The sequence below is a fragment of the Maylandia zebra genome, linkage group LG7 (genome assembly GCF_041146795.1).
Source record: "Maylandia zebra isolate NMK-2024a linkage group LG7, Mzebra_GT3a, whole genome shotgun sequence".
NCBI lineage: Eukaryota > Metazoa > Chordata > Actinopteri > Cichliformes > Cichlidae > Maylandia > Maylandia zebra.
The window spans coordinates 37,753,865-37,769,596 of NC_135173.1; the positions used below are offsets into that span (position 1 = coordinate 37,753,865).

A 15,732-nucleotide genomic window follows, 5' to 3' on the forward strand; every position below is an offset into this window, starting at 1 on the left:
TTGTCCATGTCCTACTCTTTATGTAGGACACCCTCGACTGAGTTAGCGTTTGCTAGGATATATGGTGTTCATGGGTACATTTAGGGTTAGGAAAAGTCTTCGGAGAAATAACACAAAGTCCCCCTAGGTGATGAAAAACAGTTTGTGGTGAAAAGAAGACTTACTCTGCCAACTCCTCCAGGCTCCGGTACACATCATCCTCATTCTCAGCAGTATCCTCCGATGGAAAAGGTCTGGCACACACGCACACACACATATGCAGACACACAAAAACAAACAAACAAAAAACAGAGAGTGAGACAGAGTACAAAGTGCTTTATCACTGCAACAGCTCAGTGTTCCAGGTAGAAAAATAACTAGTCAGAAACGTCATGTTACATCTGTCAGGTTGCCACTCTTTGCTCCATCATTTCAACAGCACAGGGGCAGAATCTATTCAACAGAGGACCCCATCAGTCACAAACAACATTGTCAAAACACATCAACATACTGCTACTGGCTGATAAAAAAAGAAAAAAAATCTGCCATCTTCCACCAGCCAACCTTCTCAGGAATTCAGGAAGGAATACACTATTTTTTCTTCAGATGGCTAGGCAGGTGGCTCATATATCCTCTCACAGGGTTTTTGGACAGCTTGTCAAGGACCCTCAGGGGCAATGTAAGGGACTGACTATGAAATACAAAAAATGACCAACCTGAATGCAACCTTCACTGCTTACACGAATCAACTGATCCTATGCTGAAATTTCCCTTTCCTGCAAACACTGTCAACAAACAATCCTCCAAAGGAGTAGCAGAGCATAGAAGTGGAAGATTAATCAACTAAATCAATAAACAGCATATCTTTATCTCCAAGATTTCTGCCAACTTTACTCTCAAATGCATGATCAGTGTAGATCTCAAACGACCAACGCTGTTAAATATCCTTTTTTACCAAGAGCAGATTGTGACTGCTGCAGATTATAGCCTATTAGCTTAATGCTGTGCACAACTGAAACCCATTAAAGTCACTGAGGTCATGATCAGTGCTAATCATCAAAACACAAATGGCAGAGAAACAGTTTGTGTATTATTACTACACACACTCTATACCCTAGATCAAACAGTAAACCTTATGTAAGTCTCCAAATCCATAACACTCACGTTGTTTTACAGCTTACACAAATACTACAATTATTATTATTATTTTAATACAATGATAACAGCTTTTAGAAAAGTAAAGCATGGTTTCTTTTTTGGTTTCCCAGAAAAAGCAGAGCACCAGAATTGGACCTTGGACCTCCATTTTATGCCACTGTAAGTGATTTCACTTGCAAGGTATCCCATTTTAGTTTCAGGTGAATCGCATGTTATTCCTCTTTCAACATTAAAGCCGTTCATATGTGGTAATGAGGTATTGTTGTACAATTATGAGGCAATAAGCCTCACTTCTCTGTTTGCCTTTTTTAAAACACTGAGAGTAGAATTAAAGCAGTTAACTCTACTGACATTTATTAAGTCATTTTCAGTTCACTTTTAATTTTTTAATTCTCTAACTGCTGCATCATTTCCCAAATCTGGGATCAAGTATTTATCAGCTCGTCGTAAATGAACAAATAAAGTGGTGGTTATTTTCATGTGGGAGAATTTAGGAATCAGAGCAGAGCACAAAAGGGACAGCAAATGAAAAAGATGTCACTGTCAAGACTGAGAAGTGAGCTGGAAGCTGATGTGGACTCTTCAGTGATGATACAAGACAAGACCTTCAAAGCTCTCACAAAAGCCCTCTCCTCTCCGTTAGCGCACAGCTTTGAAATCCTTTGACTGTGTTTAATCCTATGATATGATCAGAAGAGTGAGACTCAGTTCCATGCCCTCCTAAAAAGCCAACTGAAGTGGACTGCGTCTCTGTAAAGCTGTGTGTATGTGTGACACCAGTAATTAGCCTTTGTGTAATTAGAACATGTCAGCCATCAGGGTAATGAATGCTCAGCTAGACAGTCAAAGGTCAACTAACACACACGCACAATACTGCATGAGCCGCTTTGGTTTATTTATTCTGCTAACTGTTCCATGCTTAAGTGCTGTAACTTTATTAAAACGCATATTTTCAAAAGACAATTACAAGTACTACTAACACAAAAAACTGCCTCATCTGATTTATGTTACCTTCTCGCTAACTGTTATGAAGCACACAGGGCGCTTTCTCCGGAGTGCAATAACACACCCACATCTGAAGGCCCCCTCCAATGAAATGTGCATTATATTATAAGTTATTAATGGAGTCCCGCAGGGCAAAATTTAATTACATAGTAGTTTGTGGAGATATGCACTCGTATCTATCACCTCTGTGTTGTTTTGCGGAGCCAAGCTCTGTCCGGTGCTGCTGTTTTCATTTCTCTTAATGGTGCAACGAGGTACAATTGAACTATGTTCATAATTTCATCAGTACACCTCTGATGAGCTGTCTCTTGGCTATTCAGTGCTAGAAGGGAAGGGGGGGGGGCTCGATTACATGCACGGTTTCCAACTTTCATGCTTTAGGAGTGCGACACCTGCTTTCAGTCTTTGTCTCGCCTTCTCAAGCTGCTCAAACTAATCTCATTGCAAATAAAGCGAAGCCTCGGAGCGCATCCCTGGTGAAGAAAACTGCTACATGTTAAACAGAGGTTTCAGAGGGAAAAGACTGAAACAATTCAGCACCAACTGGTCTCCAGACTTCATAGAAAATGGTTACTCGAGGAGCACATTACCTTTGGAAAATGATTACAATTTCATGTCACTGACTCTTGCATCATTCACCTCATTTCACTGTTTTACTCCAAAATGTAAAAATGCAATGGACACCACATTAATGGGAGCTGGTGAATGATTTGTGTTTAGAAAATGTTAAAGATTTGTTTTTTGCTTGCAGATATATTTTTAATTTTAGTTTTGCCTGTGAATGCATCACATATCTGCAGGAGTCTAATCATTAGTTAGTGGCCATCCACACTGAGTCATGAGCTTCATCACAGCTGTCCAGATGTTTTTCATTTTACTTCATTTTTTTGTTGTTATCCAAAAAGAAAATAGAAGAAGAAACCTTACAGCAGTAAGACCTGGGGTCCCTGCATGCAATGTTTCTCCTGGAAGAAATTCATTATTAAGCATACATATATATGATGAAAAGATGTATCAAATGTAGAATTTATATATATATATATATAAATTTACAAATTTATTAGACCATCACCCAACGTAACATTTATGTCACAGCTGCACTAAATTTACAGTTTAAGTAATTACAAAAAACATATGTTTCTTTAATGGTTAACCCACCAGTATCTGCAGCCTCTTTAACCCAAATGTATCTATAAAGCTAAAATATAATTATTGTTGTTACCCATGAAGTTACTGTTAAAGCACTTATGTTTGTTTGTTTTGTTTTTTTACAGTTTTGCATCCCTGAACAGAAAAATTAGTCTTAATGCTTTTATGTTATGCTTGATTCATTTTTGACTTCTCAGTGTGCCGACTCAAATTTGGGTATAAAAACACAAATTCAGTTCAGTAACTGCTGCAAGTTTTGGTTTTAAATACATTTTTCCCAGAGTTCTAAAATATCTGTGTTGTGTGTGTTGTTGTTTTAATTTGAATAAGAGGTGCTCTAATAAATTTGTTAAGCACTGTATACTATATGTTTTTTTGTATTTATATTTTTTCTCATTTAAAAGTACTTTGAAAAGAGACTAAAAGAGATTCAGTATTTTTGTAATTGTAGCCATGTATAACCAATGAATTTGGTGTCTTTATGTGTTTTTGCCTACTTTTAACCATTGAGGTATTTCTTTTTTATTTATTTGAATGCTTTTTTACTTTAATTCATAGCAGGTGAATGACGAATTGGATGATTCAACTTTTAAATATTATAGTCGCTTTTGTTATTTGATTTGAAACATCCCATGGTCAAACCACAAGAGGTAAAAAATCTCTTTAAGCACAGATAAAGCATTGTTTTGCTTTGGTTTTTTGTTTTTCTTACTTAACAATTTTCATAAATCAGAGTTCTCATCTTACACATTGCAGCTCTTCTTCCTTTCTCACTGAATTACATTACTGTAATGAACCCCAATGTCTTTGTGATCATGTCTAATTTATTCCACACTCTTCTGGTGTAATGGGAACTGTTAGTGCAGGTGTCCTGTACAAATCCGCAATGAGCCAGTCCCATTGATCCATTATTGTCAAACAGCAGAACAACAGTGTAGATGTTGTGTGTGAAAGCAGCTCAAATGGTCAGCAATGGAAGCAGTTTCATGTCCCAGGACACGGCTTCATTTCTGCAGGGGTCGATAAATCGCTGGAGCTCCAGCAAGCTTCCGCACTTTGCTACTTATTGTACCATGCTTGTCTATAAATCTCCCCATTCTCCCTGAAAACCCACTGCTACAGTTTCATTTCCTGGGGAGGGGCAGTGTGTGCAATCAGCATGTGAATAGGAGGGTTTTTTTTCTTTTTTTTCTGCAGAGCTGGATTCACAGCGCTTACAGAGAAATTAGCACATGCAGTACAGTCAAATGGTATATAAGAAAAACAGAAACGGGCATGCAACATGATGACTGTGTACTAATAAGCGTGATGTTCAGTGGTGTAAAGGGGCACAAAATAAACACAGTTAGACAGACGAAGTGTGTTTTACTATTCCTTATATCCTAAATAACAATAGATAAGTTCATAAACTAATACATATGTCAACAGGCAGATTTTGTTACTTTTAGACAGATGCAAGAACTTCCTGCTTCCCTTTGTTCTGTGTTTATGCTAAACTAAGCTAGCTAGCTATATTCTTCAGATTTTTAATTATCATAGAATATACATCAATATTCTAATGCAGTTCTCAGGAAGCAGAGATGGAGATGTCATCACCAATTCCTTATTTAGAAAGCAACTATGCTGTTTAGACATTGTTACACACACCTCCTACCATCTTTGTTCACCTGCTCTGTCTCTTCTCTCTGTCGTTTCTCCCTATAGCTGACTGGCTAAAGGATCTACATCTGCATGTAAAGAGGGAGAATGTTGGACAAATTTTCACTGCAGTTTTTTTTCCAACCTTTTGTATCATGTCTGGAATTTAAGAGGAAACTTCAAAAAGAATGCCTCATTTTGCAGATTTTGACCCAAAACAAAGGGTTAAAAATGTTATAGTCTAGTTTTGGTCTCAGTTGCTTCTTCATTTAGCATATCTCGCAATTTTTCTGTAAGTCTTCTTTCAGGGAAGCTCTTTCTTATCCTTTGAGCTATACTGTAAATGCTTATCCATGAGCATGTAGCAAATTTCAAACAATGATTACAGAGTCTGATTTTTATTTTTGTTTATTACACTGATTAATTAACTCAAGTCAAACTTGGGTTTTGGTGATCTGAAGAAAGACTTTGGGTAAATCTGATGAAATATTTGTGACTGCCTGGAGGGAAGCCATAAAACTTTCAGTTTTCAAACTTCTGATATGATTAACCAAGATAAATAAATCTTTAAAAAAATTATCAAACCAGGGCTTCTTGGCTTGTTAGGCAAATGTGCAAACCACCATGAAGCCACTATAATATTTAAAAAGTAAACATTCACAAATGTAAATACATTGCATGTGACAATATCACACTGGAGGATCATTATATTATGTCAACTTCCTGATCAGATCAGTCTATGTGGTGATCTGAGGTGTCCCACACTCTATGACCTGATCCCTCAGAGGCCAGGAGATACTGTACACTCAAACAGCAGGGATCAGTGATGAATTAGGACACAAGCACAAGCGGGTTGAAGGTTACAGTAGGAGGATAGTGTGTGTGGGCGGTAGGGTGGCTGTCTGGAGGGGGCTTGGGGTGACAACAGGGCAGAGGATGATGCAGGCTTATACTGCAGATAAGCCGTAAGAAAGCCAAGGTCAACACGTTTGACACACAAAAAGATGAGAACATGAGGCTTAAAAAAAAAAAAAGAGGATTTGTAGTTTTGTTACTGAAGAAGACAACGTCAATCATGAAGGCAAGCAGAATAAAATAGAAAATAAAATGGGACCAGTTAAGGTTTTAGTGCTAAAAATATGTTGTAGGAGAGGGTTAAAATAATGCATCATCACATTTTAAATTTTGTTCTTTGCTAAATTGTCTGTTATGTGTAGAATTTGTTCCTGTTTCATCATTTGAATCTATGAAAAATGCCACAGATAACCACAATGCTTTTTCATCAAGGTTCTTAAAGAGCTATTAGACAAAATTTGGCAAATCTCAGTGCTGTGTGCAGTGTGTCTGAATAAAGTGAACGAGTGAAGGACAAAAGAAGAAGTGGCAGACCTAAAAAGTATCTACAACAGACGAACAGTATGTGAACGCCATATTCTTAAAAATAGGAAAATGTCCAGTAAAGACCTGACACAGGGCCTGAGAGATACATCTAGCCCTTCAGTTGATCTGTCTGTGGAGGAGGTACACAGAGATACAACAGTGAGTGTCTACAGATGGAGGCTGTCATGGTTTGGGGCTGCATTTCAGCCAGTGGTGTTGGGTATACTGTCAAAATCAATGGAATAATGAATGTGGAAAAGTCCCATTAAAAATGTAAAACACATAAGAGCACTTAATGTCCTTCAAGTTGCATGGAGAACTATTCCTGGAGAGGAAATACAAGAATGGTTCCCTAACAGAGTTCAGGATATGCTGAAGAATAAAGGTGGTCATACCAAATTTAGATGTTCAGGCTTGTTAGAATGATACAAAGTCAGTAAATTCCATAAATGTTTAAATGTTCAATAAATCACTGCACCTATTTTCCATTTCCAAAATATAAAGAAATGAGAGGTGACTATAGACAGAAATTACACCAAAGGAAAATCAGCAGGTTCCAGGAAATGTGTGAAATCCTGAGTGATTTTATCCTGAGTGCATTTCTGTGCAATTACGTGTCTGCATGGAGAAATAAAGCCTTAATGCCCGACTCTGGCTGGAATGCTGACACAGAAACAAAGACATGAACTACTGAGCTCTGATTACAGCGAACAGACAAGATCAATGCGCTTCAACAAAACATCAAAGTCATGCCTGTGGCAATGTTATCCAACGATTAACACATTGAGGAACTTTCCAATTGGTCTACAGTTCAATGCATTGCCACAATGTGCTGTCTGTGAATGCACATTTAAGATTGTGGAGTTACCATCTGGACATCGAGCCCTCCAATCTGAGGAGCCTAAGCTGGAAAAGAGCTTTAAAATTGCTCTCTAAAAAAACCCCTCCATTCCACAATATTCTTCTCAATCCAATTTCTAAAACAACCTTTCATGCACTGCTTGTGTTTGTGTGTAGCGCAACTAATTCAATCCAAATATATCAAGTCAAAATCCAGTCAAATAATGAAAGGAACTTTGTCAGGATTTTTTTTCTTCTTAATGTCTTTTCTTAATATTGAGTCACCTATTACATTTTTTTTAAATGACAAAACTGATGAAATCCCTGTTTGTGCTGTACTTGAGGGGAAAAAGAAAATCAATGGTTTGCTACTCTGATAGTTCATTTTAATATTCACCTCGAACTCACCTGCGAAATGTAAATTTAAGTCACCACATCTACGGCTAGCATTTAGCATTAATTTTCTGCATTCTGGGATTTTCTTTTCTTTTTTTAATGTTAACTATTCGGCTTTAGAGGTGGCCTGAAGAGTTAGCTCTGAGGGAGTGAAAACAGTGTGCCACGATAAATCCTACCACACTTATCGATACAGCTTAAAAACCTGTAAAAATAAAAAGGTAAAAGCACATCACAAGTATGCGACTTGCTTTTGCTTGCACTCCTCACTGCTGAAGCTTGAAATGTTCTTGTGACTGTCATATTCAATAATTACTTTTCAAGTCATTATATTCTACAAATTTACCATGGATAAGAAATATATTCATATATACATACTTGCTTAAACTAAATATATGACACAATGCTAATAACAAAAACAAAGCGCTGACTTAGAATCGAGACTAAGAAATATTTCTAAAAAGCTTGAGGAGAAACAAAAAGACTTCTACTTGAGTGATAATTTATTTAACTGAAAAATAATAAAATAATAATATTAAAAACAATTAACTCTTTATTATCTTTGCAAAAGTTTAAAATTGTCATTTGCTTTTCTGAGAATAGATCACGTTAACATAACAAAATTTTAACAAGCATCTTAGCAGTACTTTTAATTTCCAGCCACTTATCAAGACAACACTTTGTATTATGCCATTCCTCTTCTGACACATTTCCCTTAGGATTTAGATGAGTGTACTCTTTAATATCAATATTCTTTTGTTCTGGCCAACAGTGAAATGTGACCCTACTTAATAAAGTCATTTTTTAGTCATTGTGATGAAGTTCTCATTTGTTTTGCTGGGGAGCAGACTAAGAGGTCAGTACTTACTTTTAGACCAAACAGCTCTGGGTTACTAAAGGCAAATACCTACTGCTTACCTTTCAAGCTTTTCTTTTCTGTCTGCTTTTACACTACAACTACAGTAAGACGTCTGAAGTGATATAATTCAGAGTATGCATCGATTCTTAATTTTATTCTCTTGTAATAGTTTTTTTCATCCTGTTCAGGTTCCCTCTGTATTTATCCACTGCCTGGTTGATACCTTGCAGTAAGTTAAGGGGGACTGTAGTGAATATTTTCATATTTCACTGAAACAAAAGTAAAGTTTAATAAAGCCTGGGTATTCAAAGTGCTGTTGTTAAATTTATATTAAAGTAGACTAAAGTCTGGATCAGTCACATCATGCCTACATCACCCAAAGTCACAGTTATGTTAAGAAAAGACATAGGGCAGAAGCTAAAATGTCTTTAAAAACATAGCTATAGAATCTACGATAGTCCCAGTTATAGCAGAGAAAAGAGGTACGACCTCCAAAACTATCTAGAACTGTGACTTTAGCATTGTGGCGGCTGATCAATCAGTTAAAGGGCAAACACTCCAAAAATAGTGAAACTCAAAAAACTGAAAAGTTACTAAAAGTAAAATAAGTTGAGAATAAAAAGTCCTGTGATTTACAATGAGGTCAAATGAGCATTGATTTTGACACCTCACAGCAAAATGGTCAGCATGCACAAGCAGTGAATTAGCCAGCAGTCAGCGGGTTATGTTGCCTTTATTAATGTCATGGGACCTGCTTTCTCTCTGTCACTCTCTCGCTCCCTGTTTCCTTCCCCTCCCTTCATTTCCTGGCACAGCTCCTAACGGCTGTGCTCCATCAACTCATTACTCAGACAGATAAAATGTCTTTTTATGTGTTGCCGGTGAGCCACTGAGCTCCAAGCAGATCAAGCAAATGACGAGAACTTAGGAGCCCATTCCAATAAATGGGGAGAACTCTCTCAACTTCGCCATTACTTGAGACTAAAAATGACTACTCTTGCATGGAATGAAGTATTCTGACTGCGAACGACACAGCGCTGTCTGAGTGACAGATGGGAATGTATTGTCAGTCATTTCTGTCCTGCATGATAATGTGGAGGTTGAATGCTGCTGCTAATTGCCTAAAATGTAAATTGAATTTCAAATGAGCAGCAGACGTTAATAGCTACATCCATTTTAAAATAGGCTGGTAAGAAAATGTGGAATCGTTCCAAATGGCTTCTTTGACGCTGATATTTGGAAGTGCTTCAGCTGTCTAAAAGACAAATGAGAGAGAAATGAGACTCATACCTGATGCCTTTGATTTGTGCAATGCTGTGGTGGGAGATCCTCGACAGAGCGGAGATTACCTGAAATAAACAAAGACATGAAACGTTAGAACAATTAAACTACAAATTTCTTTCATCTTTGCTCTTATGTTTGAAGACCTCTAATGAACTAAACATTCAGTTACAGTTACGGTAACCACAGATTACAGTAACTGACTCATGATGTCATCTTAAAAGGCTGTGATCACACTGAATACCAGAACACAACCAGTTTGTTGACTTGCCAGTAACCAGTTTTGTGTCCCTTAACCTTTGATTCCATGAAAATCAGCCATACGTCTCTGTGCTGCATGTAACAACTCTGTTACAACAAGCCTACTTAGTAATACGTTTCACTAAGTAGTAAACCATATTACTAAACACTGACTTATGGAGTGTCCTTGAGCACAACATATCTGAGATATGGGAACGTGTGGCCTACAGGCTCCTCGCTCCCTATTTTCCATAAGCATCTTCTCTTGAGCATTTGTAGAATGACTGTAACTCAGGGGCAGTGCAGGTCATCTGCTAACTGGAAGGTTGGGGTTTTGATCCCTGGCTTCTCCAGTCTACACACTGAAGTATCTTTAGACAAAATATTGAACCCCAAGTTTCTCTGTGATGTTCTCATCAGACTGTGAATGTGTAGGAATGCTAGATAGAAAATGGTAAAAGAGAAAGTGTTGGGTGATTGAGGCATGTTGTATAAAGCGCTTTGAGTATACAAGTAGAGTAGAAACGCACTATATAAGAACCAGTCCATTTACCATTTCAGTGGTGTCAGAGGAAAAGTTAGAACAGTGCTCCATATTTCAACTTTTGTTTTTGTGTTATGGCATTTTGTTGTGAAGCACTTTGAAATGTGCTTTACAGATAAAACTTTACTTATTTATTGAATTTAAACTATACCAGCTGGCTGTGAAATGCTTTGTTTTCATACCGCTACACCTTTACCCCCAATGTACAAGGCTGTGTCCACCACTTTCTGTAAAACACAAGCATCACACACATTTACGGCAATCTTTTTTTCTTGCAATACATTCTGATATGCTACTAAGAATTCACCATTAAGACATCTTCATTGCATCTCTGCATAATACTGTCGAAAGCAGTCTTCTAACACTAAAGCAGCTCCAGGCGGCTTCATTATACTGTGTTCCATTTTTGTTTCTTGTTATGCACCACGTAATTATTCTAATAACAAATCAGAATTGAAAGACTTTATGATTTATCATATAAGCGATTGATCGTTTGTGTCCATTTCGATGGATTTTAACAGACAGGCTCCAGAAAGAAAAGAAAAAAATCAAAGGCAACAACAGAAAAAGAAAAGTAAAAGACACCAGAGGGGAAGAGCCACTCGCATTTACATCGTATATGCTGCAATTAAACAAAACACACTCCTTGCAGCTCCTCTGTTCTTTGAGGGTGATTATCGAACCTTACTTGAGCGTTTCTTAGCAACCCCTCTCATGCGTATGCAGCACCACACAGGACTGTGTGTAAACATAATGCAGGCCACCATGTTAATAGTAACATTCAAAGACATGCGGTGCAAAGCCTCAGCTAGGTGGCTGGCAGCTTTTTTTGTAAAGCCTCCATACTTTAGCTTTTTAGTTTTAAACGCTCAAATGTGTCTGTGCATGCATTTAAGTTGATTTGTTGCTGCTTATGAGTCACACGCAAGTGGGCTTACGCTAAGGACTGCAGATGGTGCGCTTGCAGGCCCTACAGAGGCTAGTTCAGGAAGATGAGGACCACCGCCCCAAAACACACGCACACACACAGACACACTCACACACAAAAAAAACACAACCCCCTGTCTCCTACGCCTCATTACCCACTCCTGGGTGTATTTCGGGTTGTAACACCGTGGCAATGCCAGATGTCTCCTCAACAGGGAGGACAAAATTGTTCCTTGGCAGGTGTGCCATCGACAGCGTCTCATCAAATTCCCTCTTCTCTAAACACACAATGTGGCACCTCAACGCCTTTAGTATTTAACATTCAACTTGAGCACATGTTAATGGCTGTTATGAAGCGAAGACCATCAATTTCGAGCTGTGGAGTGCTTGTGTTGAAGTGCTGTTGTCCACTCTCTCTATTCAAGGTGTTCTTGTCTTTAACATAATCAGTTACACGGAGTGCATATATGTCACATTCATTTACATCAAACCACTCTAGAGGGGGAATCCCTTTATTCAACCAGATAATAGGAGGTTATTTCTCTGAGCTGCTAAAGACCTGTGTAATGGAGTGTTTTGGTCGTGCTTAATGGTTTCAACACAGGGTCAGTCTAACATTATATACCTTCTTTACATATAGATTTGCAATTAAAGGAAATTAAAGGAAAGATACTGCAGTGTTAGGCCACCACATGCTGCCTGACCAGCTTCAATTCAAGTTGCTGTTGAATGTCCCCATCAGTCTGCTGACAGGCAGAAGCATTGTTTTAAAAGATCCCTAATTTAGTATTTTAATCATGATGGTGGAGATGTCTTGCTTCTTTGCTGAAATTTTCACATGGATATTCAGCTTGTTAGAGATCTGGCCATTGTCTTTTTACTCATCTATACGGTGTTTTGGTGATTTTGCCAAGGTTGCATAATCAGAAACGAGTTGTTATGACTGCAGGACGCAAAGGGCAAAGCTTCAATTATTATGGCTGATTATCACCGAAAAGCCTAAAAATGGCATTCAGGACAGCATTAGTTTGTTTACAGGATAAAAGCGATTACTGAGAACAACTATGGATTGAGTTTTCAGAGACAAAGATAACAGTATGGCTTCTATAGTGTGAAGGTCCCCTTTATGAAGAGACTAAGGGATTATATTTTTGTTTTAACTTGACACCTATTTGTTTACTGTAAATAGAGATGGAGGCAAAAAAGGAAAAAGAGACAGATAAAGATGTGGAAAGAAGCAAGGGAGTAGATAGAAAAGATTACTATGTGTCTTTGTTTCAGGTGTCTGTGTTTAGGGTATTTAAGAAATCACTGAGGATAAACCCATTGTGCTGCTTGGTGGCATTTTGCCCACTTGGCAAAGCTGCAGGAAGGGAACGCATCTGGCAAACTGCCCCATCATCATTATTGAGGGGTTTTTTTTGTCTTATGAGCCTACATATTCTTTGTTGAAGGGTGAGAGACAGATGACAAAATTTAAAGACAGAGCAAAGACAAAAATGTAAAATGCGAATGAAACAAGAGGATGAACGGGTGTACGCGCTTGGCATTTAATAGCAATTAATATTTCATGCTGCCTGCCGTGATCAGCTGCACTCAGATCTGGCTAAACACAGGTGCCTCGAGCCAGGTTTGCCCAGGTTCAAAGGATAGCAGAGCCACTGGCTTCGAGCCAGAGAGGTCACAGCAGGGCCAGAGCCCGTGTGGCCTGAGGAGAGTGTGTGCCAGCACTGAGCATGCTAGTGTGACTTTCACACATCACAGGGTAAAGTCTATTAATATTAAATCTCAAGTTTCCTCAACATGAGGAAGTTTGTTCTCTTTTCTTAGTTCATGTTGGCTTCACACATCATAATGCGAAAAATATGTTCTCAGTACTTGGAGCCATGGCAGCTCGTGACTCACGCTAGCTTTGGTAAGAAATGCTAATTTGCAATCTGTTTTCAGGGCAGCTGAAGGAATGAAAAACTGTTCGCATGTACTGCTTATAATGAGGATTACGCTTCTTATTAATCTATTTAACGTACAGTTATTGTTTCACTATTGATGTCAACACATCACAAAGCTGTAAGACTATAAAAGGAATACAAGGGATACTGAAAGGATAACTTCAGGGGAGCATCCCTTTAATAGCTGGTCTTTTTAAAAAACCCTTTCTTTTTCTTCTTCTCCTTCCTTTTTTTTAAGAAACAGACTTGTTTTATCTCTTTTATAAGGTTACTGCTCAAAGGTTGCTTGTCAGTCTCTCTTACTTTCTTCTCTTTGCCCATGTTTCTGTTTTCCATTCTACCTCTAATACACTCTCTTCAGCCGCTCCTGATCCTTTAGTTCAGTCAAAGCCTTTGAGTCCACGCACATTATTAATTCCCCTCTCATCTTGTACTCCCCGGGGGATCCTAACTCTACTGCTCGCTAGAGAATAAAGCCTCTTCTGCCCCTCTAGGAATATGGAAAATACAAGTCACACGATGGAGTAATATTGCAGGTTTTTAAAGCCCCGAAACCATGATCTCACCTTTAATCAGCACCCCCAACAAGCCTCTGGCATTCCCTAACCCATGGGTGACCCTTATTGTCAGACAAGATGAATGCAATTGAGGATGCACGTTAAGTCTCACAGCCTCAACTTGTGCTCACGGTTTTCTGCGCATGACCGAAATGTAACGTTTATAGCCTGTTTACTGCATAGGAAGGTGCGTGTGTGTGTATGTGTGGAGGAGAGAGAAGGGAAGGATGGGGGAGAGGGGATAATGGTTGCATCTGTGGACCGACGGGGCGAAGCCAAGTGTTTGCAAACACACCGACCTTACATGTCTCCAGACTCGCCACATGTGGCCTGTGTCCCAGCTGGGCGCCAAGCGACACCGCATGCGACCACCCTGCAGCCAATCAAAAGACCTGCACAACACGGGTTCCCCCTGGCAACTAAATTTGCATGGTCATCAGTTACCGCACTGATCAAATCAAAACTGCAGCCATATGCTATTAACAGTGGGAGGGTGTGGCTGTGATTTGATTAAGATCTGAACACAAGAAGACAGTCCGTCACAAACACACGCACACCCCTTTGCCAATTATATTTAGATCTGATGAAGTTATGACATGATTATGTGTCTGTGAAAGTTCTGATTATACCTTCTGCTGCAAATCAGTGCAAGTATTGGAAGCTATCCAGCAAAGAGGAAGAATTAATTAAAAATTCAGGACATTACTTTTATTTTTCACTTTTCTCTCACTGGGCTCCTGCTCAAACAGCTAACTCCCTAATAGTGTGATATATTTATGAAGGATTCACACTTTGATTGGACAGCATTGCTATGCTCATGCCAGTCTGCCTAAGTTGTAGGCAAAAACCAAAAGGGGCACAGAGTGGGAGAGCTGAGAACAGATGGCTGAGTGGGAACCCTGTGTGCCCATCAATAATAGACACACAAAGTAGGGAAAGCAGAGTCTGTGTGTGTGTGTGTGTGTGTCTCCATCCGACTGTCCCACTGCCACTGGGAGTTTCAGCATTTTACAAACCTCCTCTTATCCTCTGCCTCCCATCCTCTCCCCACCTCTGCCTTTGCCTTTTTGTTCTCTTTTACATTTTCTACACAATTCACAGAAAATTCTCCTGAAAAGTAGGGCTGCCACGATTAGTCGACTAGTCACGATTACGTCGACTATCAAAATCGTCGACGACTAATTTAATAGTCGACACGTCGTTTGACGCTTTGTAAGATCCCAAAAGACGCAGGATGAAGTAGTAGGATTTAAGAGTGTAATAACGGACTGAAACAGAAGATGGCAGCACTGCATGTACAAGGATGCCAGCTGCCGTTAAACCCCGAAGAAGAAGAAGCTGTGTCCCAGAATTCATAGCGCAGCCCAGCGCAGTTTCCAACAATGGCGGCAGCTAGTTAGTTTTAATATTACTCTTATTATTCTTTCTGGGTCACAAAATAAACGTTTAACATATTTTCAGGCGAGAATGTAGCTGTGTAAACCTCAAATATCTGCTCAGTTTATCAAGACACCACATATTTTCAAAAGCGCTCCGACTGTTACCCACTAGCTCGATAGCGAGCCGGGGGCGAGGCTAACTAGAGCCGTGAGAACACCGGACTCCCAGCAAATCGTCTTCAAACCCACCACCGTCTTTCGCTACTCAGGTTAAACATATATAAGTCACTTAGATAACTTAAAAATGTTATTGTTTGGCTTTTTTAGTATTTTATTTGTTCCTGAGTAAATCTGTTTGGCTGAGATTAAAGTTGAAAAGAGATTAAAGATGCTCGAGAATATACTCCGGTGTCCTGTTATATTTTAGATAGCAAGGAGTTTATTAAACTCC

The 15,732-nt window shown here is 38.9% G+C and overlaps 1 protein-coding gene across 8 annotated transcripts in view; it reads right to left on the reverse strand.

The window, feature by feature from the left end:
• The window catches only part of vav2 (vav 2 guanine nucleotide exchange factor), a 197,398-nt gene that overhangs the window by 53,740 nt on the left and 127,926 nt on the right, over window positions 1-15,732 (reverse strand). For all 8 annotated transcript variants that reach the window (XM_012916557.4, XM_023153170.3, XM_012916539.4 and 5 more), the window contains exons 3-4: window positions 9,695-9,753; window positions 165-233 (exon numbers count right to left, since the gene is read on the reverse strand). In XM_012916557.4, the coding sequence (XP_012772011.1) occupies window positions 165-233; window positions 9,695-9,753 (128 nt within the window). The remainder of the gene's footprint in view (window positions 1-164; window positions 234-9,694; window positions 9,754-15,732) is intronic.